Genomic DNA, 26,986 nt, shown 5'->3' on the forward strand with positions numbered 1-26,986 from the left:
GCCTGCAGGTAGTGAGAACTGGCAGTCTTCTCATGCTGAGTTTTCAGCTACATGAGATACACTTCCTTAACAAGACCATTATGTATTTATTCTTTGACTTGTCACCTACTGCAATGTTCACTGTAGTAAAATTAGGCAGAGCTGAGAAATCTTTAGGTACAGCTCCAGGTTTGTGTATGTGTATTTTCACACTTGTAAGACAGTCACTTATTCTGCAAGCAGTAGTGCCAAGAAGGAAAATTGAGACTTCCCACCCTTCACAGAGGATGTTACTATCTAACACTGAGAAAACTCAAGGCCTACTTCACATATGCACAAATGTGAAAGTACCTGCATGCTTGGAGCTTTTTGCTTCTCAGTGCTAAGCAACAGTTCCGTCGTCTTCCCCTGTTCCCAACACAGGCACAAGAGAAAAGCTTGGCCACTACACGATGCTTTTTGCTTCTATCACAGGTCCCACTACATCCCTGTCCCTGGAAAGTGTGGACCAAGCTCTGAGCAACCTGGTCTAGGTAAAAGATGTCCCTGGTCATTGTAGGGAGAATAGACTATGAGACCTTTAAAGGTCCCTTCCAACCCAAACTATTCTATGATCCTCATCAGAGCTGTGATGTCTTCTCATTCTCTTAAGGACTGGTTAAGGAGAAAGTAAAACCCTTGGTCTTTAAATCAAAATGATGGCTCTTGCTAGTTCTTAAATATCCATGAGCCCTTAGGAGCCATCTTTCCTAGCCAGCAGTGATAGGACATGCTTAGAAGGCTTGATGAAGCAAGTTGCCCTTTCTGTGCTCATTTCCACACCTGCTACCCTCTCTGACACCAGTACTGCCCAGTGAGTTCAACAGCCTCACTGGGAATCTGGTCTCTGCTTCAGCTGTCAGAGTGCCCTCACTGGCAGCAGGTCCCTGCTAGTGACCTAATGTACAGAAGTAGGGCAAGAAGGCAGCATAAAACACCCAGTCAAAATATCTAGGTCACTTAAGGAAGAGTTAAACTCATTTCACAAAGCACATTTGTTGCTTTTCCTAGGATGCTCCTGCACCTTCAGAAAAGTGTAAGCTAGTGGGAGTGAGTGACAACTTCATACATCCAGAGACTTCTTGCTGGCACGTTAGAATGGGCATATAACTTACCATCTATTAAATCTTGTTTCCATTTCTCTCCCACCTGTGCAGAGACTGGTGACCAGTACACTCAGCACAGCCACCTGGACTGAGCAGAGAGCAGGCTTTTCAGCAGAGAGCAGGCTTGATGCTTTCTGGGCTGCTCTGGCAGTGAGCAATGTGCTGATGGCTCTCAACCCTCCCTATGCTAGGTCTCCCCTACTCCAAGGACTGGAGAGTGGCAGGGATTGATAAGAGATACTGAAGTGCTGATGGCTTTCAGGACTCCTGCCCAGACCACTCCCTCCCACCACTGAAACCATCATCCACAAAGTAACACTGGGAGGAAGATACAGCTTTTCTCACCAGAGCTCCCCAACAGAGGATCCCCCCATGAGCACTGCGAGGCAGCTTTGGTGCCGGGGATGCAGCACCCAGCAAAGCCCAGCTTTGCTCGCTGGCTGTGTTTATATTCAGAGCTTAAATGCTGTCCCAGAGTTGCGTGACTGGCGAAGACCATCAGCCAGAACAAGTCTCTGCTGAAATCTGTGCTGTCAAGTCATTTGCAGCATCACAGTGACCCAGAAAGCTGATGTTATTTCACATTATTTCAAGTGGGGCTTTAAGAAAACACAAAACATGCCCCACAACCCCTGGCATTTTCGTATCTAATTGCAAGCAGTCATCCTGCTTGTTTTCATGGAGAGCTACAGCAGGCAGGGCACTGTAGCACCCAGCTGTGTGGAACCTGTGTAAAAGTCTAGGAAATGGAGCATTTTCCCACAGAATCCACTATTTTTGTCTGTGGATGCTGACTTTACATTCTGAAGTATTAATCTGAAAGGCTCTTGTATTTTCTCAGTCTTCCTTTTATTGTCATTATGAAACTTTAAAAATAGAGTGATATTTGTAAAACAGCTGAGATTCTACTGAACTGTTCTGTTTTACTGCTAAGTGAAAAATTAAGTATTTCTGCACCAGAATGTACTTCCTTTTAACCATGACATACAAACTAATGAGTCTTCTTTTGTAAAGATATTGTTAAAAGGATTCAATCTTCAGGTGCTAACAACTGAGGATAAACCACAGTCCTAGCCACAGAAATTTAAAACCAGAGCAACAACTCTTATGGTAATTTCAGAGGCCAATCAAAGAGACCTGAGAAAAATGAGATGTTAGAGTCCATGAATCTTCTGAGCCAGTGTTTCTTTTCTATCCTTCATCTACCTTCCTGAATCTACAAATTTGCACCTGCTTTCAATGTTTTTCATAATTTTCATGCAGAATGAAGGAAAGATAATAAAGAAGAGTGCCTTATGTTTGATGGAAGGAAAGAGAAACAAAGCTTACAAAATGAACCTTTATTAAATGAAAGAAAATCTGTTTTGTGGGTCAAATATGAAATAGAATATACAAAAACTTTACATCAGATTTCTTGTCAAAGAAATTAAATTCTATTAGACTGAAGTAGCACTTGTTCTTTCCAAGACAACACGAATGGGTGAATGAATATGCATCTTGTGGAAGTACAGAACCACATAGTCTGCTGTGCTAAATTTCTGGTTACAGAGAAGAAAAGATAAAAATCTAAACAATGTCTCTAAAAAACCCAACTATTCAACAAAATAACCTAAAACCATGAACGTTGACCACTAGGTATTCTCTTATAAGCAAATGACAAGTGGGTCAAGTGCAGAAATCACAAAGCTTGCATATCACATTCTCTGTTTCTATACAAATATAAATAGTCATTTTTTATTTCAAAAATCCTTTTATATTTGATACCTTTATTTGTGGAAGAGGATGACCAGTTTGTCAGATTCCTTCTGTACTACCCAGACAATTCCATCTCCTTTATCTCCTCCTTTTTTTGAAGATTGTAACCCATAAACCACAGCCTACAGTATTTTTAGAAACCAATGTATGTTTAATCACAAATCTTTGTACCACTGTCCCATACATGAAAGTTCTGCAGAGCTCCTAACATGTCTTTGGCATAGCACACCATGTCCCATTTAATACTTTTATTTTTTTTTTTTTGCTTAAAAAAGTATATATTCCTTTAGTAAAACAACTTAAAAACATCTATTTCTGATTTTGTAAAATAATGTATCACCTCTTGAGTTGCTTTGCAAAATATACACACACATTTTGGAAAAACATTGAGTACTGACATAAGGGGCTCATCTGAAGTCCAATCTGCTTATGAGAAGTAAAATAAAATTACAAATTCTGTGTTCTGCATGAATCTCACATGAAGTCGTTCAGCTCAGCTTCAAGTGCTGCTGCCATTTCATCTGCTTCAGAACTGCTTCCTTCCTCATCTTCATTGCTGGATTCTTTACTGGATTCACTGGCAGCATCATCTTCATCCAGTTTGCGCTTGTGACCCCTGGAAGGACAGACAGAGACAAGGCCCATGAACGGAGGTGTCTCAGTGGTTACTGAGAGATTCATATTCAACATGAGAAAAACTGAGGCTAAAGGTCTCATCTTTTTTCAGGCCTAGACAAAAAGTACAGTGCTTGCTTTTACATGAACTAACAGTAGCTAGTTCACACAATTCATTTTTTAATTGCTGTTATGTACTGTCAGCAGTAGGTGTAAAGAACAAAGTAGTGTTAATTTGTTTCTTCCATTCTTCTAAAGAAAGTATGAGACTGTTTGAAAATAATGATCTATGTTTCTCATGCATCCCAAAAGAAGAAAGCCATTGTGTGAAAAAGATACTACCAAAATATGAATGTTGTAATATGATCTTGAAATATTCAAGTTTCTGCTTTTTTTATAAAAATAAAACCATAACTGATTAACCAAATCTCACTGCACCAGCATCTACACTTTCACGCTTCCAAACTTTGGGGTCCCATCCTTCCCTTTTATGTCTCTTTGGATTAGTACTGCCAGGCTGAACAACACATTTCTTCACATCTCTGGAGAATGAACCAGTTTAAACAGGAAACTGATGTGCACCATACCCTGCTGAAAGAATCATGTTCCTGGCTCTGAAAGATCTCCAAGGAAAATCTAACGCTTCAACTGGGATGCAGCCATAAGAATATAAAGAATTTGGATTTGTGGAATCCTAAAATCTCTTCCTTGCCAAAGGGAATTTTACATCAGACATGTACTTCTGAGATAAAAATAAAGTTGAGATTTTTGCATTGCACAGAATTCATAATGAGATGTAGAAACACCTTCAAAATCCTTCTAGTTAATTTGTTCAAATTTCAAGCAGAAACATATATACAGATGGGCAGGCATCTCTCAAATAACTTCCCTTGCTGGGTGGGGTTTCATTAAGAAGAGAATGCATCCACTTGCAGTCATGAAAAACTAATAAAATCATCTACCTATTTTAGCTAAAAGCAGTAATTTAACAATAATCCTGTTACTTCTGAGAGCATGGAGAAGATAGCAAGAAAGAAAGATCTTTGATAAATACTGGCATGGATTATACATATCCAAAAGAAATAAAGGCAAAGATTAACAGTCAAACTTGTGAGCTTGTAAGCAATGCTGAAATACAAAGCAATTTTTATTTATATGACACTTTTATCGGTGTTTTCCAAGAAAGAGGAATACTTATTAGCCCAGACTGCTTGGTTTGTGGGCTGGTTGACTGACACCTGACCTGCCCTTTCTCAGCTTTTCAGGGAGATGGACAAGATGTGGTGGGAAGTCAGAAGGGGAGTCCAAATCAAAATGGGAAGTGAGCATTACTATGTTCCATCTTCCTTTTCTGCTGCAGCTGTGGGACAAAGAGACACTGCTACTGCTTTACAGAGCACATCCTCCCACTGATGTCAGGTGGGTTTTGCAGTTCAGCATAGGGTGGTAGAAGTAATATTCCTGGGAGGCAAGGCTGAAACCCTGGGATACACTCTGGGCTCTAAATCCCTAACAAGGAAAAATGGGATGAAGTAGAAGTGTTACCCAAATACTTTGCTACTGAAACTCAAATGTGGCATGCTGAGGGAGTTTCAGGGCACTAAATGTAGCCTAATTCACAATAAAAAGCAGTTTCTCAGGCATAACAGTGATTATTTCCACACAGCCTCTATTAGCGTGCAGTTTGGACAAGGAAGCTCCTGTGCTTAAAATGCCCAGTTGGAAGAAATCTCAGCACATCTTCATTAAAAGCTATACAAATGTGTGGAGCCTTATCAACATTTGCTGACTTTGCGATGAATTCAGTCTTTAGAGATACAGTGCTATTTCAAGCATTAATGACACCATTAGCGAAGAAAAGCTAATTGGGAATTAAAGAAACCTCAAACAGTCTTACTCAGCAAAAGAAACTACTAGTGTGTTCTTCAACCAGTAGTGGATAAGAAGTACACAGGCAGTGGTAACTGAGAATTAAAGTCACGATGCTCACAGCTGAAAACATTGGTATTCATCTGTTTGTAAGGCTGCATCCATGGAATCTGATGGTATTACCCACTGAAAAGTGAAATTAGCAAGCTGACAGCTGTCATTTACACATATGAAACATGTACACACAGCTGCAGATACTATATTAAAGGATGTGTCAGGACAAGCAGGCTTTTAGAGCCAGCCCAAATACTGTAAGTTTACTGGGACATAAATCAATAGCACAGATCTCACAGAGAAGAAAAAAAAGATCTATGAAAAAAATAACAGCTCACTAAAATAATACATCACTTCCAGGTTCATTATTTCTTGAAAATGCAGAACAGTTAATTTACTAAATATTTACAGCAAATACCAGCAAAATTATTAATTTATGCAAGAAAGTAACTTTTAAAATTTCAATGTACTTCACAGCAACTAGATTTCAGTGAGGACAATCAACAAAATACAGGGATCTGAAATACTCAGTGTGACTAATTAATTAAAGAACAAAGTTTCAGCCTACAAAAAGACTTTCCAGAAACCTTAATGGATGCCTCTCCCATATTTCATCCCTCATTCAGCTGTATTAAACAGTATCTTTAAATAATCCAAAAGCCTGACCATTATCTATTTTGTCAGTTCTTGTTATTTCAGCAAGGCTAGAATGACAGCTGTGTTCAATCTTGAGATGAAATATTAGTCACTCATGGGGAGGAAAAAAAACCAAAAAGAAAACAGAGGTAAGTACTAGTTCTCTACAGAAAAAGAAAAAAAAAAAAAAAAAAAAAAGAAGATCTATCCTAAATGCTAGCATTTTTTTAATTACAATATAAAAATCTTTCAGTATTTGTGTACTGTAAACTGCAGCTTCACAGGTATTCGATAAACATTTGAATGAGTCTTATGATATCAAATAAAGAGCTAACCCTGACAGAAGTATGGAGGAAAGACATCAGGGAACACAGAGCTGCATTTTTTCTTTGCAAATTCTGAAAAGAGAGATAACATTCTGTTAAAAATTTCTGCCTTCAGAGAAAAAGCAGTACATTGCCGTGGTAGCACATCTATTAACATAACAAATCATTTAAAATGTGTATTTTCCTCACTGTTTTGTGCCTATTCTTTGTCATTTCCAGTTTCAGAGCCACAATTCATAGCACTTTTGAGTGGAAAAGTTAAGCTCATGCAGGATTCCTTCTTACTATTTAGAGAAAATGATTCAGCAGCGTTGCAGGCTTCCATTAGCCTAATTTGCATTTTTATAACGAATTTTGCTTGACTGCTATTAAAAGCCAAACACGTCGATAATAACTGAGTATCTTTCACCTCACATATGAACAACTGCCAAAACACTGAATGCAGAACTTTTAAGTATCTGACAACTCTATGAAAAAAACAACTACACTCTAGATTTCCTTTGCATTAAGTACTTTTCCTTTGTACTACTCAGTACTAGCAGGCCCACCAGTTAATTTTGCTGGAAAAATCCTTTCAAAAGAGAACTACAATTCAAAAACTCTCATGTATTTAAGTGAATTGTCAAGAGATTTAAATAAACTACAAATGCAATTCACAATATTAAAAATTAAAAGAAAAAAATAATTTGTAATTAAATACATATAAAAGTAGTTTTTAGGAAAATTTAATCTACAGAATGCTAATGAGAAATAGTGATACTCCAAATGAGGAGACAGGTTTACAAAGTTGCAACAGCACAAGGCATATGCCTATATAAATAGCACAGAAAAATTTACTGAAAATGAAAATTTATTTAGCTTTTGATCAGTTAAAATGACCACTAAAATCTGATTACAATGTACAGGTCGAATGAAAACTGCATTCTTATGAATTCACTTTAAATTTAATTCACTAAGAGAGCCAGAAGGAACAAAGTGAAATAAGTCAAGTATTACTTGTTTCTATTATTTTAAGGCCTTGGTTTATAATTGGCTGAAAATAACGTTGAAAAATCACTCTCCTTAACTGAAAAGCAGATTGTCTCTGGTTTGTTTTGCATCCCAATGGCACCCCTTTAAGAAATACAGTGCTACGTTAAAATAGAAACATCTAATTAGCAAAGGAACTCAAAGGGCAACACAACCCTTGCTTTAAACAAAACAAATCTTTTCCAAACCTTATTTTAAACTTGTAAATGAAAACTACACAAAGTACTTAAATACACATTCACATATCCTTTAACTTCAAATACCCACAATCCCCATCATTATTCTGATAATGAGTAAACCTCTAATTTTTTACAAGTTGACCTGACTTTTTTCAATAGCTCCTAAAATCAGTACAATAACAAAGTAGAGTCTGCAGACTAAATGTGTTTAGTCTTTTACAAGCAATCAGCTTACAGCATTGACATTATAAATTAGGACTTCAATTTGCTACCAAATACAGCCAAGTTTCTCTCTAATGAGAACACTCACACAGACCGTTAAGTAGTTTGGAAGGCAAGGGCTTGGAAAACGCATTTTGAAACTGCATGCTGCCTTCCAACATCATCACCACAACCCCGCAACACAACCTACACTGCCTCTGGCACGCCTCTGAAGCTCCATGAAGCTCCATGTGGAAGGTCTGTCCTGGTTTCCATACGCACCTAGACCACAGCTTTCTCTAAACTCCTTCCAAAATGGAAAGAAGGTGATGTAGCATGTGGTAATGTAACTAGAATTTGACTTCCTTCCACAGGAATTTGACCATGGGAACAACGTATTCAGATAAACTAGTTCTCTGGCAGTATTCTTCAGTTATGAAGAATTAGGGCTGGTTATCCAGTAAAACTCTTCTCCAACCCATTCTGAAGATGCCAGCCCAGTACTTGGCTAACAAGCTTCAATGCCTTGAGCTCTGAGAACACACAAACTGAAAATTAATGTTGTGAGCATTATAATCTTACATGAGATAGACAGACAAGACTGTTAATTTTTCAGAGAGATGTTCCAAGTTTTGCAGTTATGTTTTTTTAACATGGGATACATGACAATATCTTTAAGGTCCCTTCCAAGCCAAACCACTCTGATTCTATGCTCTTTTATGTACACTTGATACAAGAGTGAGCAATTGTCCGTAGCCTGCCTGTAACTCAGGTGTCTATCCTCTGGCAATTTCCCTCGTACATCTGTGCAGGAACACTGGATTTTCTGTCCCAGTGCTGCTCCCTGGCACTAGCACAGCACGCTGCCAGGCACACAGCCATGGGAGCAACAAACAGCACCACCCCAGCACTACTGGCAAGCTGCAGTGTGCTTTCACTTTATGCTCGTGCTGGGATAAACAGGACACTATTTAGTGCTGCAGGAACAAATGCCAGACACCTCATATATTTCCTCAAGAACTCATCCAATGCTGTCTGCAGGATTACAGGATGATCAGAAATCTAATATGCAGAAAAATGCACTGAGAATGCTCCTTGCACAGCCTCGGGGCGCAGAGAGAGCCCCTGTAGTAGGAGGAACAGTGTGTTTTCAATGCTCCTCACAAAAGCCTCTTCTAGGCACCCACCAATTCCAACTGACATCTTCAAAGAGTATTTTAACTAACACAACACCAAAGTGAGAGCTAATTAAATTCTGCACAGCCTCAGTGCCTTTCTGCTGTAAAATTTAGCGCACCTGTGCACAATTCCAATGGTGAGAAACTTCTGTAAACTGAAAACCATCCTACAGCAGCTTTATAGGTAGTTCTCTGAACTAAACACTCAATGTATATCTACATTAAGAGCATTTTAAATCAAGAAATCACAGAAAATTTAAAATAACACACTGTAGCAATTTCTGGATTTAACAAGGATAGTTTGCAAATTTTGCTAAAATTGTCCCATTGCTGAGCCTGTGTTTTCTTAGTATTCAGATCAAGGGGAAAGTTTAATAACAAGAACATCACCCCAGAGTGGTTTCTTAACAACATTAATGTTTTCTTTAAGAAAATGGTGATTTCTTTATAGTTAAACATTGGGATATTCCAAAACCAAAGAGTGTAGCAATAAAACTTTCAAATTAAACGCTGTGTGATTTTCTCTGAGCTGAACTAATTTAGGTACAGATAACAATTAAATTGGATAATGGAAAACTGAAAAGTTGAACCTACAACTTGGCTTCTGTAATTAAATCACAGAAATATAAACTGTGTCCCTAAAATATTACTTGTTATTAACTTCAAGATGTTTAAAAATAATCCATGTAGTTATAAGACATTTACAACATGCAATATGACAATTTCTTCAAAAGGCAAAGGTGACAGTGGCAGTTTTATATCACACAACAAATAAGCTTGTCATTGACATGTAGAAGACAACAGAAAATTAAATATACTTTTCGCAGTGTGGAATGCCAGATTGTTACCTGACACTTTCATAAGGGAAAATGCACAGATGCACTCTGGCATATCGCTTCTTAATCCTGTTTGAAAGCTGCAACAGGCCTTTGTTGTTTGCATCAATTCTCTTTCTAGCTTCTGGTTTACAAATATTACTTATTCTAACAACAAAAATCAGACAGTAGCTGTATAGCTCTGTAGAGATTCTGGGTAACTCTGGAAAGCTGTAATAGGATATACCAAGGCTCAGCACTGAGCAAAGGAAGTTTTAAGCCTTCTTTCCCAGTGCCTGGTCGGGCACTGTAAAGCAGCTCTCCTGGGATTTGGTTTGAAAAAGGTTTTTTGAAAATGGACTAGTCCCTCAAACTAATTTCTTCTATAGGAAGGCGATAGTCTCAGATAGTGATGAAGAATAATGACCTCACTAGAGATCTAAATATGAGTCATTGTTTTAAAGAATGGTTGTATGCAGTAAAAATATAAGATGAAAAGTGGGCAAAAAAACTAAGATGTATGGGCAATTTAGAAAATTCAAAACAAGAAGTTGGAATAGAAACGGATGGTTTCCAACTGGTATTCCAACTGCTTTTCCAACTGAAGTTGGAATAATCTGATTTATCTGAGAAAAGTCCAACTGCCTTAATTTTTCTCACAGGAACAAAATGTGTATATGGAAGTACCCCTGTGCCAATATAATGGAGAACCAACTCCAGTTCCAAGACCCCCCCCCAGCACTGCAAAGTAATTATTGGAATCCTGATTGGATTTGCCACCACCTCTCAGAAGCACTGAGAGCACTCTTCAAAATGCATTATTTGTCTTCTTAAATTGTTATGATATTTAGCTGGTAACACACTGACTGTGCTAACCAAGGAGGCTGGAAGTAAGATTTGGTATATGGTGGCTTTTAAAATTAAATATCCATAGATGATCTTAATCTGTGTGTTACGGACTACACCAAGTTATACTGAAAGATGATTTTGTCAAAGCCTTCAATTCTGATTTTTACTAACTTTTCTCCTACTTTGTCCTTGTTTTCAATAAATAAATGAGATTAAATTGAAAATAACTAAACTAAACATCCTTCTAGGACGTTAATTCACTGCTTTGCTCACAAGATTATTAACTAAGAATATATCTATTTCATCAAACAAAATATTGAAAATAAGACAAAGCACATCCTTGATTCTATATGGATACTGGTAGTACTGTCATCTCCACTGAGGCACAAAAACCAGACTCAAATTCCTTTAAAATGTTGTGGTCTATGGACCAAAATATACACCCCCTACCACAGAGGTATAGTCTTTCATTAAATGCACTAGCTCACTCTTGCCAGAAACAGTCAGACCTTCATCCTCCTCACACTGACATGTGATTTAACTGGATAATCCCCCTGTTTATTGACTCTGTTGCCTGCCTCACAGTCTGGTTAAGTGAGCCCTTTGTCCACCATCTCCATAGTCAGCTTCCAGTGAGTCCTTCCTGCACAACAGCTGGGGAACTGGAGCTGTTGTGGGGCTGTGGGTTACACCGTGGCACCTGGGACTGAGATTGCTCCATCTAGCAATGGGCTGCAGGATTTGTTCTCTCTATCATACAACATCTTCCTGCAATATTACATTTTTCTACTACTTCTTTCGTTATTCCAATGGCAAGACGTGATATCTTGGCACTCCTCACTTCTTCCTGAAGCCCTGACAACTTAGATTTTTCTTTATTTATTTGTTGAAATTATACACAATAAATAATTCTTTAATGCATTAAAACACATTTTTGAAGACTGTTCTGGAGAGTCAACTGCATTATAATACAAAGCTATAGAGAACCTACAAAATAATTTATCAGCATTAAAAAGTTAACACGACTTCAGACAGTCCATTTTTGCTACAGGATGTTTAGGGAAAGCTAGTAAATTACAAAATGAAATGACATCAAGGCAGGAAGTTACTTCTCAGTACAAGAAACTTTCAAAAATATGTTAGAAATTTGGTCTAGAAACTGCTAGGTTTCCATTAGAAACAAAGCAGTGTCAAGGCTTGGTTTACAAGTAAGAAAAATCAGAATTGAGGTTTTAAGAATATATGCCAGAATCACATGACTTTTACATCAGTTTTATAAGGTTAGCATAAATAATATATACAGCATAAAAATACAGGCAATACATTTGAAACAGAATGCCACCCATTTTTCTTTTAGTGTGCAATTCCAACAAACTCCCCAAAAAGTGGGTCTGAATTCATTAAATTTGGATCTCTACAATACTGGGTCAGTGAGCATCACAAATTCAATCTGGATGAAAAGGCATGTGCCAACCCCCAGCCTATGTGCCAAATGGAATCACACCACTGAGAATTCCCCATACCTGTTGTTTTCACACCAGCTCTGATGTGACAAACGACCCAGTGCAGGAGAGCACAGCTCTCCTGGCTCACAGTCTTGATCCCTTCTACAGTCTGCTCTACAATTTTTCTGTCGATATTTCTGGAATGAATCTGAACTAAGACAGTTTATACTTGATCTGTACTTTCTGATGCAAAGCTGCAATTTTTCTGATGGTGCTGTCCAAAACCCAGACTCAAGTGATTATTCAGCTGTAGTCTCCCCTATACCACTAATGAAGAAGGCCTCTGAAGAAGAAGCAGCTCATTATCTTTTATCAGTCCAGAGTAAAAGGCAGCTACTGAGCCTGTGTCCTGGAGAGCTAATTTTCTTTCCACAAGCAAGTACAGTGTGATGTTTTGAATTCAGTATGAGACTGATGTTGATAACACACCAATGGCTCAGTCATTGCTCAGCAGTGCTTATCCTGAGCCAGGGGCTTTTCAGCTTCCTGTGCTTTGCCAGTGAGGAGCTGCACAAGGGAGGGAGCATGGCCAGGACAGCTGAAGCAAACTGGCCAAAGGGATATTCCAGACCACAGAACATCATGTGCAGCACATAAACGGGGTAGATGGACAAGAGAGACTGACTGCTGCTGAGATAGAAGCAGCAAGGTGGCGAGCAGCTGTATCGTGCGTCACTTGTTTCCCTTAGAGAAATTAAACCTATCTCCTTCTCATTACAATTATTATGATGCTATTAAAATATTTTATTTTGTTTCAATTATTAAACTGCTCTTATCTCAAGCCATAGGTTTATTTTTTATCCCTGGTTCTCTGCCACACAGGGCAGGGGGAAGCAAGTGAGTGGCTGTGTGGTTCTTAGTGTCTGGAGTTAAACCATGACATTATCCATGTAATGGTACTGGCCATAGGCTCCCTACAAAGTACAATTATCAATTTGCCTGGATATATGGATGTGCACAAGAGGGCAATGTGAAAAGGCGTTTCTCTGTGTGCCAAACGACTAGACAGACAAAGCACTTCAACCATGTAACAAAAACTGAGACTCCAACAAGTTGTTCTCTTTCTAATTGCTATCTGAGAATGAGATAGCCACACTGTGACAAGAGCAAGGTGTGAAATGCCAGGCAGGGGACCAGACACTTCTCTGACCTTAGGAATAAAACCACTTTACAGGCCCTCTCCCAGACTGCCGGAACACATTTCACAGCTAAGCTCACTCAGATACCCCCGTCTCCTTCTCAGCCTGCACAGGTGACCCTCAGGGGTGAGGGGCAGCACATGTGTGCAGCCCTGGCAGAGAGGGGAAGCCCAGCCACGTACCAAAACCTTGCAGGCGGTTCTGGCCCCACTGCTCAGATGCTGTTTAACCACCCTTGCTAACACCTGGGACACTAAAAGCTTTCTGGTACTGCCATTCAGTGGTCTGAAGCAAACAGCAACATCACCTGAGATACACCTTTTCTCTGTTAATCTGCAAGCTTTACAGGTTCTCTACCTAGCAGGAACATACTTTGCAAGAACTTTCAACTTGATGGGCTTGTCTGCTGGGTTATTTCATTGCAACTAGCAAAACATATACTGTCATGTATTCAATTGTGTTTTCCAGTAAATATTTACTGGGATAGTTAAAGATGCACTCAAGCCACAGTGGTAGTCTGAGAAACAGCAAAAGGAGGCTCTGAACAGGAGACATTTCCCACAGCAAATAGGGACCTCTTCTGTGCAATGCAGTGGCGATAAGCTTGGGTCACACAGTAAAGGACACGTTTGCTGCTGTGACATCTATTGTGGTGTGGAGAATTAAAACATCCATATTCTGCTTTCCACGTGCATGGCTGACAACAATGCAGGGACAGATCTCCACGACTGGCTTAATACAACAGTCCTTTGTAGCCTTTGAACTTTGAAGTTCAAGTTTTCTAAAATATCTGATTTTGTTCTTCCCAACAGAAGAATCTATTAGGAGTTCAAGTGATTAATAAACTAGTTGGAAATGGGACTATCTACCCATTTTGATTCCTAGATTTCCCTCCTTTCCTTAAGAAGCAGCACTGCTTCTCTTCTACCAGCATTTTTAGCACACACTTCAAGCTGGCATTTTAATTGAAGATATACACTGCTGTTTAGCAGCCATTAAAGACTTGCAGTGATCAAGATTAATGCACATTAGTTATTATGTGGAATTTAAAGTACTTTTAGAATTCATTAGGGAAACTAGAGCTATTTTTCTTGATCGGAACAATGTTGCCTTACAGTATCCCGCTAATGTCCTAGGTCTCAACACAATGAAGGATTAAAAACCTTCACTGACAGTTCTTAATGTACTTCTTGGTTTCCTTATCCTCAAGAGATATTTAGATATCCACATATCTTACTAAGGAAAAACATAAATTGTTTAATAGCTCATAAATTGCACTGAAGCATTCAGCCAGACTAAAGGAAAAAATGCTGCCTAAATTACCTGAGGGGCAACCCCCTGCTATTCTTCAGCTCCCAGTGCAGCTCTCTCACCAACACGCAAACCAAAGCAGTATGTTACGGCTTGCCTCACTCTGAATTTCTGCTTTGCATCTTTCTTATCCCACACCATTAGCCACAGATACCAAAGAACATTAATATCTACAGACTGCTGGAATGGGCTAGTGGAGCTGGTGGTCTTAAGTGCATAAATACTCACACAGTGCTGGGAGAACTGTTACGTGAGTGGAAGCAGGATACTGGAACCTGGTGTTGTTAATTACTCCTGTGCAGGAACAGAAATACATCCAAAACAATCTGATGCTCCAGTTTCTTACCAGAATTCAGATTCCATCAGAGAAAGGAACTGACCCTCTGTGTCACAAGTGCTCTGAAGTTGAAGACAGAATGAAATAGTTTTCCTACTCCTCCCTTTGTGAGTGAACACTAAGAGTTCAGGTTTTTGAATTCACTCAGGGTTCTAGTTCTCGCCCTGTCGCCTTGGCAATCACATAAACCAAGCTGGGGCTGCTCATTCTTCAAGGTGGCAGACCATTAAGCAGATTAAGTCGGTAACTCCCAAATTCTTTTCCTGTTATCCTAGTTTCTTGCAGCCTTCATTTCTTCAGACTTTAATTGTGATTTTGGCATTTTTTTGATCTACAAATACCTAAATGAAATGTTTCACACAACAGCATCTCTCCCAGATGGGCTGGAGTAATCAGCATCAGATAACTGCCCTTCAGGCATCGTTCTGAAAAACTCTTCACTCCCACAACCTAGAAGCTCAAGGGGTAGCATTACATTATGAAGAGTTCTCCCTGTATGGAAGCTTCTCATACAGGGTCAGAGAGCTCCTAGTACCCTGGATTAGGGTTAGACTGGAATCACACTAACACAAGTTCTCTTCCTTCTTCACCACAAGCACCTACTCTGCTGTAGGCTCCCAGGACTTGCTCAGGGCTATTCCTACTCCCAGGCAATTAATTCATGCACTTTCTTTCAACTTCAATCTCAGCAAAGTGGATTTTACAGATGACTTAACTGTGATATACTAATTAATGCAAACAAAACACTCATTCTTGATTCTGAGACAAACTCATGGCTACTCCACAAATACAAGGAAAACAGAGCTAAATGAAAAGATAAACATGTTGACCTAATTTCTTCTCATGACAGTCTTGATCATTGCTTAAGACTAGGTTTGGGGTCCTGGAAGGGTGCCGGGATCATCCCTGCCACACATGGCTTCTTCTCCAAGCTGAAGTGTTGTTTTCCATTGCTTTGTACTTTCTTCTTTAGCTAGCTTCACAGTTAAACAAGAATTCTCTGCTAGAAACCACTTCTCTTTTCTCTGTTCTTTCTGATTATGTGAATGCCTCTCATCATTTTTCAGCCCTCACTCGTCCCAAAATGATTGTAACAATTGATTTCTAAAGTCTGCTTCTACAAAAATCCAGCTCTTGTAGACTGGTGCTTCTTGCAGATATATTATAGAAAATTATTTTCCCTCAGGCTCTAGTCACTCCATCGTCCCAGGATGGAAGCTATTAGTTAATGGCTCTGCAATGATAAAAGGCAATGACTGCAGAAAGACTTCTATTTCAAATACATTGACGCATTAGTGAGAAATCAATTACATTACTTCACTCAGAACTCTTAAGTTATGGACAGAGTCATTGAATCATTATAGACAGAAAAAGTTAGAACAGAGAAATGTAAGAATAACAGCAATTCCTGCACATACGTTAGCATTTATTAGCACATTTAAGGAAACAAGGAGAACAAGGCAAATACTTTCCTGCTTGATGACCTATATTATGGTTCCAAACTTTTGCCCCTGGAAAAAACAGCAACTTAGACTCCCCAGTTCATTTGACAGATACCATCACTCTTCTATTGAAAAGCACAAGTGAAACCTATTTAGTCTTAAAGTGAATTGAGAAAAGGATCTATTTTAACTGCATTTTCCTAATTCTTGTAACATACTAGTAACTTACAGACTTTTAATTGCTTGTGTATCCTTCCCTGAAGTACTAGAACTAATAGAACTTAGTGTTGTGCAGACTCGCACATTTAATCAACATAGTATTGAAATAGGAAAAACCATGACCAATAAATGGTATTGATAACTTACTATATAGAGAATTTGATCAAAACCACACTAAGACAAGCTAGCCTTCAATTACAATACTGAAAGCAGTATCAGAGAACTTTATGCTATTTTTCACTTTTCCAAAGACACTCCTTTTCTTGATCTCAAACACATAATTGCCATATTAACTAGCAGGTATAACCATAATATTAGCATAAGCCAAGTAATAACTGCACACAGTATCTTCCAGAAGTTCAAAGCACTACTGTTCAGCTTTTTGGTGAACAATGAAAAAAAACTTTTTAGAACTAAAACAACTTACATTATTCTTAACATAAAACTTAATAGATTTAGGTTGAACTTAACAATTTAAGTGGTGAACACCTCATACCACCAAATGCTAAAGAAACTTGCCAAAAGAAGCAACATCATATCTACAGAGAAAGGCTTTGGAAAAAATCTCTTACAAAAAGGAAAGAAGGTTAAAAATTCAACTGCTGTTTATATTTGATAGACTTGATGTGAAAAAACCCTTATGTTTTGTGGATATAAATGTTACTGAGAAACCATTTATTCAAGTTGTTTAGAAACACTGTACATATAGCTCACATATTCTTTACAAAAAAGACTCATCCTAGGAGAAATCAGCAAAAGTCATTCAGCCCTACTGAACTTCAGCTATGGCACCTGCTTTGTAAGACTTATGAAAAACCCCCAGGTATTTGATAATATTGCTGTTTACAAGGACAAGATCAGCACCACTGACCAGGCAACAAGTCAGCAGCACACTGGATGTATTCCATTCTGCTGCTGCAGCTGTGAGGAGAGTCAGTCCTCTTAGGACAGCTGATATGGACATAAAAACAGGCATACCTACCACTCTGGTCATTCTAGGATTGTGGGAAAGGCCCAGGTATACTTTAAAGAGATGCCTTGAGATCAACCCAGGCTCTCGGAGTGCACGTTAATTCTGTGCCAATGTTTGCTTGGTTGGACCTGAGAACTTTTTGACTGTGCAGTTCACTTTCTTAAAGCCTTTAGGAGAATAAGAATCTCCATTTTAAAAAAGGAAAAAAAAACCTGCAATGGAAATTTAGCAGCTTGACACTCTGAGCAAACATGCACAAGCTGTGCATTTGCTCCTTGTAGGAAATATAGAGGAATACGAGACCAAGACTGAAGTCTCATGATCGAAATGTGAACCATCACTTTGGTTAATTTTAGCTGCAGTTAATAGTCTAGATGTGTGAAAGTTCACACTCTCAGTTCTCCTATGTGATTTTTTTTTTTCCTTATCCAGTTAATGATCTGAGGCTTTCCAAAATGTCTGTTCCTCTTTAACAGATATTATATTAGACCTTTGCAGTAACTCCAAGTATTTCAGAACCTGTCAGAACAGCAATGAAGTGAACAATGTCCTTCTGTGATTTTTCCTGAAGCAAACTTTGCATCTAACACTTGTGCTTAGCGTATTAATGACGTACTTTTGCCAGGAGTCCTAGAACAAGGACCTTTCTCTTCAGTAGTTGAATCAGTATGGCTTTGTTCCCTTATGCATTTTATGCATCTCTGAACATGCAACACACCTAGTAAGACCTGTATTTTCTCAGCAATCTTCCAGTGATTTTGAATTTTGATTTTGCAGTAAATGAAGATTGAACCAGTTGAGTATCTAAACATTCCCATGCACAGTGCAATCCCTTTCTCCTTTCTTTGCACATTAATAATTTCAACATAGGAAAGTATTTTATCAAGAAAAAAATTCAGGATACGTCTCTGACAAATAGAAAGAAGAAAGAGCATTTCATGTAAGAATATAGCAAGAAGAGATACAGATACGAATATATAGTAGAATTAAAATTGTCTTTCCCTTTTGACAGGAATTGTAGGCCTAGTGCAGTAACTGGAAAACTGGATTTTCAGGTAATTATATCACATCTGAAAAGCTTTACTGAAGAACTCCTATTCAAACACATCTTTGTTGAAGTCTCGACCCCAAGTTTGAACTAACTGAAGTAACTGATAGTAGAAGAAGAGGAAGATGTTGTTCCCCCTTAAGTTCTACCTACCACAACCTTCATTTTGGAATCCTCAGAGTCTTGCAAAACAGAATTTAAGTTTCTTACTGCAAACTTTGGACAGCAAAAGCAGCTCATTTTCATCTGCTCATCACACTAAAATACTTTCAAAGCTAGGCTAGTATTTCTTCCATACCTTCCCTCTGGAAACACTATTATGTATGTTCTATAACTACAAAAACATTTTTTTTAAAACAAAATGGGATTGGAGAGAAAATGTACCATGCAGTTCTGAGGGTTTTATCTCTCTGAAAACTAGTTTACGGGTTTCCTGCTTTCTGCAGGATTAAGACCATGAAGGAGAAACATGTACAAATACGAGTAGTAGTTAGCCCCGTGTGTGTTGTAGTTTTTTTATCTGCAACATCACTTTCTTATTTTCTTTAAAAACATTTTACTTCTTCCTTGAAAACTGTTTGGAAAAACCTGGGATACCTTCAAGGGGAAAAAAATAAAGCATACTTTGAATTGATGAGTGCTTCCTCACATTGGCTCATCCCTAGTGACCAATATTCTTTTTGCTGCTTTGCTTTTGAAGATTAGTGAAACCTACACATTTCTCCCATTTGTCAAATAAGTTCTAAGTAACTTAATCTGAAACATGGTATTATACTTCAGTAGGCACAAATGTGAAGTAGGGGAACATAGCATCTTCTAAGTATTCTATAAGGCATATATGAAGAATTTCTTATAGCTTTAATTTCCCTCACAGAATCAGACAATTTCTAAAAAAACCTAAGGCTACAGGCTGTCAACATTGTTGTTTAATCTCTTAAATGTCACCATCAAGAATGAGAGTAAAGAAAACTAAAGCAATGAATAATTCCCAAATGGAACTGGAATTACAAAGCTTGCTTAACCACATAGCACACCTTTCTTAAATCTCCTGACTTTAATAATATTCATAATATTTTTCTAAAGCATTAGATAGACTCTAAAAATAAATATACAACACTGTATTCCAGATAAGCAAATGAAATATATTTCAGTAAGAATACACAGTCATTTTCCTACAAGATTCATTGATAAGTCTTCAGGGCAAAACTGCACACGTTGAACTGCAGATTTCTTTCCATTGCACACAGGCTTATCCCTCAGAACTGATGCCTACCTTTGGGGAGAGTTTCCCATTTCCATCCCCTTTGCAACTTTTTATAAATAACTGTCTAAGAGAAAGAGAAGCGATGAGTATTTATATCAAAAGCTGATATCTTTTATCAGTATCTGTAACTTCCAATAGAAAAACTATTGATTTTAAAAGGCTTTATCTTCAACACATATATGAGACAGCAATCACCTAAAATTTCTTCCTAAAGAGATTGAAATGTGAATTTTTTTGTTAGTGGAACACAGCTTTTTGTCCCTGTTGCCTAAGAAATGATTTGTTATTTATTTATTATATACATATATTATAATTTATATAAATTTTATTTATTGTATTTTATGATCCCCAGACAGGAATGACAATTGGGACATACATGAGTGTAAACATATGCAGTAAGAACTTTGGTTTCTAAAAGGAAGTCATCTGAAGGACATAATAGACTTGACAGTCTCCTTTTAAAATCAAGATAGGGTTTTATCAATTGTCCTTTCAGAAATCTTAAGATTATTTAAAAGCTCTTATGTAATGGAAACAGATGACAACTTTCTGAAGTCTAAGGAAAAAAAAGAAGACAGATGATGTTGAATAGAATGATGAGAGAAGAGAGATGATGTTGAATAAGCATTTAGGAATTCAGGGAGTATAAAAGCCTCAGCCAGCCCATGGGAATTATTCATTCACATTTTTATTTATAGAAAGATACTATGGCATATTCATTTAGAAGAGTGGCTTCAGATAATGGGAAGTCTAACCAATTATAGAGCTGTAAAACATTACCAGCAGGAGTAACAGACAGAATATCTCAGACAGGCACTTCTGTACCCAAACTTTTAAGACATTCAAATAGTGTGATTCAGAAACTTCTCTTCCTCCAGACTGGGAGCCACTGAAACACATGTCTAAAAGAAAATGCAATCATCCCATTATACCTGAAAAGGTTGTACCATTTCCCAGAAAGGTACACCACATCAGCAAGAAACTCCAGTGATGACTTTGCCATGCAAGGTACGTGGTGCTTTACATCCAAAGCACCCAATTTTGATTTACAAGAACATATTTTCCTCTCTATTGTGCTTAGGATTTGATTTTGCTGGGTTGTCTTTCTTCTGATCCCCCAGAACTATCCAGTCCCTTATGTCAAGGTATCATCCCTAACATTTCACACCTTTTCTTAGTTTCCCTAAAATTTCTACCTTCCTTAATTCAAATTCTCCCTCATCCTCACAAGAAAAACCTGCCTTTTTACCAAGACATGCAAATATGTAAAAATTGAAAAGTGATGAAATGGAGAAGGGTTCTCTGGCCCAAAAGAACTGCAAAGTGTTTTGCAAAGGGAAAAAAGATATTCCTTGGATAAGCAATATAGATGTCACAGCTATTACACTCGAATATTCATCTTATACTTGTGCTCTAAGCTTCTGCTATAAAGTATCACCTTAAAGATCATTTATTTTCCTTTATGAACAGTGAACGCGGTTAAATCCATGAAGAGCTGGAAGAACTTCACAAACACAGGCAATGGGAACAGTTTGAGGGGTTATTTTTAATGTAAAGAGATTTAGCAATGCTAAATCTCTGCAGGAGGTGACAGCAATTATCAAAGCCATTTTAATTGGTACAGTGAAGGAAAACTTCCAAGGCTTATAGAAGTTTATGTCACTGTTGTTGTGTTCTTTTGGAAGATGAGCCTTTCTGCTGAAGAGAACATGGCATTTCTGCTTCTTTCTTCCACACTTTGATGCAATGTGTCAATAGTATCTAGAGAAAGCTGTTTTTATTTGGAACAACTTTTAATAACTGGCTATATATCAGCTTAATAACTGGCTTAGTTTTTACACCCATACAGAACAGGCAACAAGATTTTGTGGGGAGGATAATTTCCCTCCCTTTCTTCCCAGCAAGATATACAAAGATCAGATCAGTATCACAGGATAAGCTGGATTATTCTTAACAACAGAAAACTCATCTTCTTTGAGTATTATCAGGTGCAACATGAGAACATTGCAAGAGACTGCAAACAAAATTTAGACCCACTGATAGAAGTTAGGGCACTGCAAGACCCAGATTTATGTTCTGAGCTCCACAGAATCTTCCCAGATGGGTGCAAAAGCAGTAGAATAATGGAAAACACACTCAAGCTTCACACTCAGCACTTCAGAGATAGCCCACTGGATGCATCCTATTTGCAGTCAGTTCTGGAGGGTTTATAAACTATACAAAAGAAGCTGCTGGCCTGGAAGTTGTGCTGTTTGGAGGTGCTGGATGTGAATTAGTACAAGCTCAGCTCCAGCATTTCAGTGTCCATCAGTATGTATCCAGCTCCCAGTTACATTGCTCAGATATTTACTCCATGTTCTCCACTCCTTCAGTGCCCAGTATGGTCTCAGCCTTCCTGTCACAGCACTGCACAGTGCTGATCCCAAGCAACAGAGAAGCCAGTGAGGATAGCTGCTCTTCTGGATCGTGGGCATAAACTAGGGAGAGGCTTGGGGGTGGGAAGGCTGAAGGTAGCCTTAGCTGCAAGGACCATGAGATGCTGATGTTGTCAAAGACAACAGGAAGGTCTTGTACCGTAAGTATGAAATGGAAAAATGTGGAAATGGGAAAATGTGTACCTGCTGCTGAATGGGGCATGGGAGCCAGTGACACAGACATGGAAAAGGCTGAGGTAATAGTGCTTCCTTAGCATCAGTCTTTCTTTACTAGCAAGATAAATCTTCAGGGGCCAGAGAAGATGGTGAAAGACTCCAGCAAGGAAGAGGTACCCTTGGTGGAAGAGTATCAGCACAGGGAAGGACTCTTAAGCAAATGGGTCATACCCGACTCCATGGCCCCTAATGAGATGCACCCATGAGTGACAAGGAAGGTGGGTGATGCCATTGTGAGGCCACTCTCAGTCTTTAAGAGATTATGGTGGTTGAGAGATGTGCCTGATGACTGGAGGAATGCAAGTGTCACTCCTACCTTTAAAAAGAGCTGGACCAAGGGAAAGTCAGCCTCACCTCAGTGCCTGGGAAGGTGAAAGAGTAACAGAGCCAGGAAACCATTTCTAGTCACATGAAGGGCAAGGCGATCAGTCACGCTGAGCATAGGTTCATCAAGGGGAAACTGACTGACCAACCTGACACACTTCTACAATGAAATGACTGGCTTGGTAAATGAGGGAAAAGCAGAGGGTATTTCACTAAGGCCTTTGGTTCTGTGTCTCAAGATCCTCAGACACTCTTGATGTAGGAGAGGAGTGTGGATCTAATGAACATGTACAAAATCCTGAATGGATAGTGTAAAGAAAATAGACCCAGGTTCTTCTCAGTGGAGTCCCGTGACAGGACAAGAGACAACAGGCACAAACTGAAATACAGAAGTTCCCTCTAAACATCAGGGAACAATTTCTCACTGTGATGTGTGATGTGATAACTGCACAGGTTATCCAGAGGGGTTGTTGAGGCTTTGCCTTTGGAGATACTAAAACCTGCAGCACTATCACCTTGCCTCTCTAGCTCTTTTAAAAACTCATGTCTTACACAAGTGTTTCATGCTTCTCAAACACCAGAAACTTTACAATCACATGAAGAACCTGATGCAGAACAAATGCTAGATTAGGCTTGCAGAGATATGAAATTATTCATCTTCTCTGTTATGGGAGCTGCTTCCAGTGCTGAGCACCTGGGCATCTGAGGGCCAGAAGAACTTGAGGAGACACATCTAGCACTCCATTACTCTTGCCTGTTCTTCCCATCTTCCACCAAATATATTCCAAAACTTTTAGAAAAAACCCAGCAGCATGCTGGTCCTGCCCCCACCACCACAGCACTAGAACACAGAGATGGGCAGACTTGCTATAATGAGATCTACTTTTCCTATCATTTTGTACTCTGTTTCCTCAAACCCAATCCACTGCTTGCCAGGTGTGGCTGTGATGGTCATAATCAATCACTGCATACTCTAGTGTTTTACATACTGATGCATTAGCTCTCAGAGCAAAAAGGACCACAGCCAAACAAACCCAGGCTATACATCATAAAGACAAAATATTAAGTGATCTATCTCTGCAAATCTGCTGAAAATTTGAATTCCTTCTCCCTAGACAACTCAGAATACCAGAAAAAAGTGGAAAAAACAGAAAATATGAACAGCTGGCTGGAAGAGTTTCTGGAGTGTCATCTGTCTAGTTATGAATTTGGGAAGACGGTTCTTTGCAAAATTCTGCAAAAGCAAAAACTTCTCAGGGCCTTCTCAAGGTTTCTGGAAAAAACTCTATAGAATCCCAGAGGCTTGCTTTCTACAACTTCCTTCAGTTCATCTGAATGTCTGGTTTTGTGCCTATATTTCTGTATGTGGATAAAACACAATTTCAAGCAAGAAAACACCACATGACAATTGAAAACACTGAGATTATGGTAATTAATGACCAAAACTCTACTGAGAACAGAGTGAATACATGAATCACATACAATTTTATGATTTTCTCAATGCAGTGGCAGCTCATGTATCTAAAGCTGAAGATGGTACATACTGCCCATTAGACTCTTCCCTGAGTGTGTAAGAAAATGTTTGTACACTTTACAGATGATTAACTGTTTGACTGTTTAGCTGTTTGGCTGCTTGCTTTCCTAGGTAAGCATCCTAAGCAGAAGAAAGGACTTTTTAATTATTGCAGCCTTTCACTTCTAAGTCTTGCAGGTTGCAAATGGAATTTATATATGTAGCCAAGAGAAGACTTTCCAATATAAATTGTAATTTTTCAGTGTAACTAACTGATAGTAGAGTGTTACAGACAACATTAGAGGAGTAAAGCCAACTAAAATTGCAGAGGAGACTTCTCTGGAAAAAACCAAAGGCAAATTGTAACAACTTCTTTCCCTACATACTGAATATTCAGATTCCTTTTCTCAAGTATTTTTCTTAGCTTTCTTGACAACTGGATGCACACTGTTTACCAACAAGACTAATCAGCAGCCGGAAACACAACTGTAATTTAAGTCTGCAACTTAACTGAAGCTGTAGTAGGTATATTTTCAGTAACAGCTTGAAACTTTGGGCCATTAAAATCATTAACAAGCTTGAAGATATGAATGACTCATCTACTTAAGTGCTTTCATAAAGAAACTGAGCCATGCATTCATTTGCTTATACAGCTGTTTGTACCATTTATCAGTGTCTTGCTTATAATTTAAGTAATTTAACCACTTGAAATTTTAAAATAGCGTATTGCAGTGTTCCAACATTTAAATGTTCAAGAAATAACTGCAAAACTGCATTCACTGTATAAATATATGAATATCAAGAGATAAAAAAGGAATCCAACTCTGTAAGTGTATGAAAGTTTAAACAAAGTAATGCCAGTGACTATTTTACTTTTGTCCTCTTGACACTGTATGCACTGAGACAATACACTTGGTGTTCATGCACGTGGGCATTACAGCTGATTAAGGCAGAAATAAGGTTTTACTCTGGACAAGCTCTCAGCTCGTTCTCTGAATGCAAGGTGCATTAATGGCTGGCCAGCAAGCTCTTGGAGTGAAACCCCAGCTTACACTGACCTAAAAGAAATGATGAACTCTGAGATCTCTTTGGCAGCCACACCAAAGCATTGCTTCAAAGGCACACTGCTCACCTGGGCTAAAACAAAAACCTCCAAGTACCAAAGGCACCCTCACTGCTACCATTTGCTTCTTGGCTGAGTACATGGTGCACAAAACTCCTTAATTTCTCACAACTGCTTTCAAACATCTGCCACTTAATGTCCTATAGTTTCCTCTCTAATTTACCTTTGAGGAAATCTGAAATAAATAATATATCCATTTATTTTATGTTTTTACTGATTGTTTCCTGAACAGATGAAGAACTTCAAATTATACTTGATTTACAAGCTTTTAGACTTGTCCACATGAATTTTTCTATAGGAGATCATAAAGCTTAATTTGTTTAAATAAAGTATTAAAAAAAAAAAGTTTCTCTATCACAACAGCAGCAGCAAACTAAACACAAAATCTAAAAGTGAAGGGCACACACACCAGATGTGGAAGATATTAATGGAAAGATATTTTCTCTTTAAAAACTTAACAAACTGATACAGATTTTATCTCAAACCCCCCTCCATGGAAACAGTCCACTCTATCAGATAACACAGAATATCAAATGAAGAAGAAAAATATTTTTCACCAACTCTGAGGTTTTTTACTTGTATTTGAGAATTCCATTCAATTTTAATAAAAAGTAGTTCCAACTTCCCTTTCTAACAGTACTCCCTCTTGTGACAGATCTCCCAGATACCCTTTTATTTGTAGAAATTAATTATTTTTTCTTTGTTTTTAAATATAAATGTAATATTCCCCTGTACTAGTTTGAAATCAAACCAGTGAGAGATCGCAAGTCAGAATTATAATTTAATAGGAAAATGATAAAAAGAATAAATGCAATAATATCAAAAAACACTGACAGAGTCAGAATACAGCCTGGAACCCTGTTAGGGTGATGGTAGTCGTCCAGATGAGGTGGTCTTGTTGAAGCGTGATCCTCTGGAAGAAAGGGGGTCTGGTCTTCAGCTGAAAGTCCAGCAGTAGCTCCTGTCCTCTGGAAGTCCCGTAGGTAAGGGCTGCCGTGGTGTTCGAATTCTCAGCTTATATCCAGTATGGAATGCTTGGCTCCTCCCTCGGGGAGGAGCATCTCACAATGAGATGGTGAGTCATGAGATAAGGCCTTGATGAGCCATTAACAGAAAACAGTCCAGGAGGAAGTTATCTCTGAGTCATGCAGCAAGGCAGTGGTGGGCCCATTAACAGGGGACAATACAGGGGGAAGTTATCTATGAGTCATGGGGCAGGGCATTGATGGGCCCATTAACAGAAGGTAGCCCGGGGGGGGGGGAGGCAGGGAGCACTGCCTCACCTGGTTTCAACAGTACATGAGGATGGTGATAGAATATACTGCAACCCAGGACATCCCCTAAACAATCAATTTAGTTAGGCATGTCAGACATTTTTGTCCTACTATCAAACAAAATAATGTATTGAAAATAGCACTACACATTTATACTCTTTAGAACACACCTACCTACCAGTACTTCCTGCATCTTTCTACCCTACTGTAGATTTACAAGGGTGCAGAACATC

The 26,986-nt window shown here is 38.5% G+C and overlaps 1 protein-coding gene across 1 annotated transcript in view; it reads right to left on the bottom strand.

Annotated features, from left to right (window-relative positions):
- Positions 1-2,449: 2,449 nt before the first annotated feature.
- CTDP1 (CTD phosphatase subunit 1) overlaps positions 2,450-26,986 on the bottom strand; it is a 101,715-nt gene continuing 77,178 nt past the window's right edge. Inside the window, exon 13 of the mRNA XM_015618130.3 lies at positions 2,450-3,495. Coding sequence (XP_015473616.1) covers positions 3,354-3,495 — 142 coding nt within the window. The 3' untranslated portion in view covers positions 2,450-3,353. The remainder of the gene's footprint in view (positions 3,496-26,986) is intronic.

Source organism: Parus major, chromosome 2 (genome assembly GCF_001522545.3).
Source record: "Parus major isolate Abel chromosome 2, Parus_major1.1, whole genome shotgun sequence".
Taxonomy (NCBI): domain Eukaryota; kingdom Metazoa; phylum Chordata; class Aves; order Passeriformes; family Paridae; genus Parus; species Parus major.